This window comes from Pygoscelis adeliae, unplaced genomic scaffold (assembly GCF_000699105.1).
Source record: "Pygoscelis adeliae isolate BGI_AS28 unplaced genomic scaffold, ASM69910v1 Scaffold88, whole genome shotgun sequence".
Classification (NCBI taxonomy): domain Eukaryota; kingdom Metazoa; phylum Chordata; class Aves; order Sphenisciformes; family Spheniscidae; genus Pygoscelis; species Pygoscelis adeliae.
The window spans coordinates 1693102-1698456 of record NW_008825616.1 but is presented as its reverse complement, the minus strand read 5'-3'; the positions used below and the strand labels follow the sequence as shown (position 1 = coordinate 1698456).

The 5355-nt window shown below is 45.9% G+C and overlaps 1 protein-coding gene across 1 annotated transcript in view; it reads right to left on the bottom strand.

Annotated features, from left to right (window-relative positions):
* Positions 1–376: 376 nt before the first annotated feature.
* Positions 377–5355, bottom strand: part of WNT3A (wingless-type MMTV integration site family, member 3A) — an 89057-nt gene continuing 84078 nt past the window's right edge. The window contains exons 3-4 of the mRNA XM_009333279.1: positions 3867–4132; positions 377–864 (exon numbers count right to left, since the gene is read on the bottom strand). Coding sequence (XP_009331554.1) covers positions 385–864; positions 3867–4132 — 746 coding nt within the window. The 3' untranslated portion in view covers positions 377–384. The remainder of the gene's footprint in view (positions 865–3866; positions 4133–5355) is intronic.

Below are 5355 nucleotides of genomic sequence, written 5' to 3'. Positions count from 1 at the left end.
CTGGCTGAGGGAAAAGGAGATACTTAGGAAGATGCAAGTCTTTCAAAGGACACTTAATCACACGAGTCACTTCAGGTGGGTGAGAGCAGAGCAAATCCATGCTTTTGCTGATGCTCTTCTTTCCAGCTCTGTGTTGTTGGCTGGTTGAAAAACCACTGTCTCCTACAGGAGGCATCATTGGGGCGTAACTTGTGTGACTGCCAGATGTACCTCAGGATAGCCCAGAAGTCATTAGACCTATTCTATCCAACCAGTTTTAGCCTTTTTTAAAGTTTTTATTCTTTTAATATCAAAAAAGTAGACTTCTCTCATGTCTGCAACCTCAGAGGAAGTAGGCTCGAATCCATTTCTCCACTTGGAGCCCAGCGAAGGGTTTTGCCTGCTTTATTTGCACGTGTGGACATCGTAGACTCGTATGCACTCCTGGCAGCGGACATAGCAGCACCAGTGGAAGATACAGTGACACTTCTCTTTCCGTTTCTCAGTCCTCGTGTTGTGCCCGCGGCCGCAGCACAAAAGGTCGCAACCATCAATCCCGTGGGAAGTAACATTACAGATCCTGTCACGGGTCCCAAAGGAACCTGTCTCAGGGTTGGGCTCACAAAAGTTTGGTGAGTTCTCGTAGTAAACCAGGTCCTTCTCAGTTGGAGCCTTGAAGAAGTTGTATTTGGGCCTGAGGGTCTCGACCCAGCCACGGGATTCTCGATGTTTTTCCACCACCATTTCAGAAGCGCTGTCGTACTTGTCCTTGAGGTAGTCACCGATGACCCTGAAGTCTGGCTGAGACCACCAGCAGGTCTTCACTTCGCAGCTGCCTGAGAGGCCGTGACATTTGCACTTAAGATGCATGAGTTCAATAATAGACTGAAAAAGAGGAGAGGAAAGGCAAAGAAGAAGGAAGACATTAGCCTGTAATCAAAACGCATACTGCATTCTGCTATTTAGCCAGGATTTCCTAAGGAGTTGCAGTGTTTTCATAGATATATTTACACACTTTTGAACAAAAATCACCTTATCCTCCAGTCAATGCCCTGCACAGATGCTGGATCTGAGGCAGATAAAACCTCTGCAACTTTATTGTTTTCAGTGACTATCTCTGATTCCCACCCCAACTTTAAGCATCTACCAAGTGCTTTCACCAAGGGCTGAAGTGATTTCTGTGCATGCCAACTTCTATCTTATCAATGTTCACGGTTGAATATTGCAGTCCTGTCACCCAGGAACACAATTCAGACACATCGAGGCAGAGAAGCAAAGAACACAGAAATCTTCTAGAACAGTGTTTTCGTAAATGAAATATACAGCTATTCCACTGCAAATTAAAGAAATATGGAACATCCTAATGATCTAGTCCAGAATTCCATCTTGTATGTATGTTTTCATTAAGCAAATAAGATTCTAGCCTTGCTTGTGCCTATGTTCAGAAACCTGAAAAATAATGTATTTTTATTTTTAAGCCAGACTTATGATTTTTCTAAAATCATTTCAAAGAAAAAATCAGGAGTCCAACTTTTGATTTTGAAAGGCTTAGACTTCAACATAAAACACTGTCCCAGAATAAATGGAAAGGTGATTATTGATCCCAGAAATTTGCTATTCGCTTTTACCTCTTATGAAATTAGTCTAAAGGTTTCTAGAGGTGTTGCCCTCCAGTATTCTGAGGTGGGAGACAGCCTTATGCAACTTACTTGATAATCTGCATTTTCAGACTGATCAGCAAATTTCTGGGTACGTGAACAGACTAGTGCCAGCCTGAGTCCAAAAGATTTGCCATGAATCAGCACCTTGGTGTTCACCAGGTGCTTTCCTGTGTTATTTACGGAGTATCACCCGCCGCAAAGGAGGTTGTAATTAGCGATGAGAGAGAACCACAAAATGTTTGGTTCATATAATCATGCTGAACTTAATCAAAGCTTCTGGCGTAGTGGTAGGGTTTGAGTTCATATGGGAACTAATATGAAACATTGCCTATGGCTCAGGTTTAGCTGGAGACACTTGAGTATGGAGGCCTGGAAGAGCTACCCCATGAGTGCTGGCACGGTGAGAACGGAAAACACTAGTGCTTTGTAAAACAGTAGGATTTCAGATAATGGTGTGACATCTGCTCTCTAATCTTTGACATCTGTAAAATTTCCAAAAATAACTCAGTGTCAAGTAACAAGACTTGGAGTAAAAAGACCTCTGCAGGCCTGTGATCACAGGGGTGTTTGCTCAAAGCTCAGTTTTTCCAAGGATTCTCACTTTAAGCCAAATCCCTCCTTTCCACTCTACCCAGCTTCTCCACAGTCCCATTTGTCTCATTATCTATCCCAGCAACTGCCACCAGCAATGCACCATACCTTGGGGTACCTGAGGTAATTTGGGCCAGTGCTGGAGGAAACCACGTTATTGCTTCTAGTCATCTACATTGCCGATAATTTTTGTTTCTGGTGGTATTTCATTTTGAAAGGTTGCATTCCCTATTTCAGACCAGCTCTCCTGTGGTGTGAGGTGGGATAACTCCACCAGGGTTTGATGTTGTCCACCTGAGGAGCTCACACTGAAGTCCTAGCCTGCCTGAGGACAGCTGTTTCCTGGCACAGCGCAACTGTGGTGGTTTTGCTATAGCTCCCTGCACAGTCATACGTCCTCCTAGACATGTGTAAGGCCTTCTGCTGAGGGAACAAGACCATATGAATCTCTTCTGATCACATTGAGATATCTTTCTTCCACTGAGGGATAAGCTATCTCAAGTTTACTACACGAGAAAAAATGCTGTTATCTCAGAGAAGCTGCGCCACGGTCTCCATTAGCAAGAGCTTTGTGGTTCAGTTTCACAAATTGTTTCCCGTAGATTACGTTCTTCTGGCATTTATGGGCTATTCTTGAGATGAAAAAGAAAACGTCCTCTTACAGGGATTGTTCCACCTTAAGGAAAAAATTCACTGTGTACGAGGCAGTCACTGTGAGGAGGGCAAGATTTTGTGCTTTCTGTTCCCTTATATATTTTGCTCCATGACCGTTGGAAGTGAAAACACATTAGCCGGCTTTGGGGCATGGTCCAAGTTTAATCAGGAGGTACCAGAGTCACATTCCCTCTTATTTTCTTTAAATATTCCCTGGGAAGTAGAACAGTGTTGAGAAGAGGGGTGGTGGGAAATGCCCTCATGCTCTTCCCCACCCTCAAGCCTACAGAGCAGAGTGGTGATCCCAGGGGAATGGACAGTTGCACTCAAACTAGGATTCAGTTGCCTAAACACATGCATCTAATGCCATTTGTGAGCTCCAGGGGTGTCTAAGCCATCAGTCCCAAGATGGCAGAGGACCTGCAGGAGACACAGAGTCTTTCCCAGTAGCAGCCCAAGGACAGGCTGGATACTTCAGGATATCTCAGTTATACTAAAATGCATTTGCTTAAGCAGCTGAATCCTCCCCATAAACCCTGGTCCATCTCTCTCAACTTCAGATGTCTACAGTACAGACATCTCTGGCTGTACAGCTCACCTTCTTCCTACAGCCAATGGAGGGGAACAGGCACAGTTAGGGCATCATTAACTGAGCTATTTCAACTGTCTCCTTCAAGCTGGGATGAAATCCCATCCTAGAGCTGTCTGTCTTGATCCATTCTCTATAAAAGAGGTCTGGACAACTGACTCCAAGGTAGACATTTAAATCTGGGTGGGTGAATTTACTTACAGCTTTCACAGATCAGGTACATTGATCACCTGCCTGACAAGAACTATCATAGGGCAGGTATCATCGTTTCATGATGTTAAACTCCCCAGATTTATGTTTGGTGATTCCCCTCAGTTCCCTCCCACTGTTCATTATGGCAGGTAAGACAAGATTAAAGGGAGATTGAGAAAGGTGAAACTAAATATCCTTACGGTCCTTCCAGCTTCGTTGTTGTGCCTGTTCATGGCTGACCGAGCATCTGGTCTGTTCTCTCGGGCATCGGCAAACTCCCGAGACACCATGCTCCCAAACTCCACGTCCTCGCTGCAGCCCCCCCATTTCCAGCCTTCCCCAGGAGAGCCCTTGTGGCGGGTGTCACAGCCGCAGATGGTGGCCGAGCCCTCGGCGCAGGATCTGGTCACGGCGAAAGCCACTCCGGCAGAGGCAATGGCATGGACAAAGGCTGATTCCCTGGTAGCTGTGAAAGACAGAAATCAATGAATAGTGGCCAGTGAAGGGACCAAGCATGGCTTTGATCAGCCCTGTGAACACGTTCTCTCGAGAGCGTGGCAAAAAGGCCAGGAAACCCTCCTCTTCTCTGTGGTCCGGCTTGGACCTACTCCAAAGACATTTTCTTATACTAGGAAATAAGCTCCTGTGTAGACAGGACCAGGCTTGATTCAAGGCCACTGAGGTCAGACAAGAAGTTTTGACTAAGGTCATCCTAAGGTCTTAGGATGGCAAAACAAAAAGCAGCGCAAGCTTGAGTTTCAGGAGGCATATAGAATATACTGTATGGTACTTTGCAGGCAATGTACCACATAGCCATACCCTGAGCTGCAGTCTTGGCTTCAGATGCACAGAATTTGGGCTATGTTCCCATAACATGGAAAATGCAGGTCTAGACTTAATGACTGCCTCCACCCTTAGTGGTGGGACCAGCACCAGGTAAAGCACCTCCTCCTCCTCGACTGGGAGTGCTGCTGATGGCTGGAAGGTAGGAAAATGTCAGGATGGCCAGATACTCCCCAATCCTCACTATGTAAAATAAACATTGTCCGCACCTTCCATCCTGAGGCCACCTTCTTTTTCCTAGGCTGTCTAGCTCACTTAGAGACAGTATTCAATATATGGCATCTTTCATCTAGCCAAAGTTCTGCTCACCTGCCTAATTAAGGCCCTTGCCAAGGGGACTGGAAATGAGCTTTCTTTTTCTGCCCATTGCCTCAGGATGGTGGGTGGGACCAGCCAAAAGATGTCATGGTTAGGGGCTGAGGAGCCTTAGTCTCTGTGGAGACCTTCCTTCGTAGCCTGTCATCCTAGCTGGAGCTGGGTGGGGAAGGGCAGCTCAGCCCTTCAGCTCAGCCCTCATCCCACTCAGCCTGGCTCAGCCAGTGCTTTTTCTACACTGTGCCAAAATGAAAACCAAACATTTCAAACTGCTTTGCAAATGGGGGCATGCCAAAATATCATTTTTTATCCTCCCCCCCCCCCAAGTTTTGGTCTCGTTATGTTTCTTCAGTCACTAGAAACGACCCTGGAGTTCAACACCAGACCTCAGAAAACACCACTGCAAAGCTTTTTGGCTTCAGCAAAATGGCATTTTTAACATGGACAGGGCTATTCTCAAACCCTTGAGGCAATTCTAAGACACAACAATTCTGATAACTGGCCTCCCTTAACCTCCTATACCATTCCCTA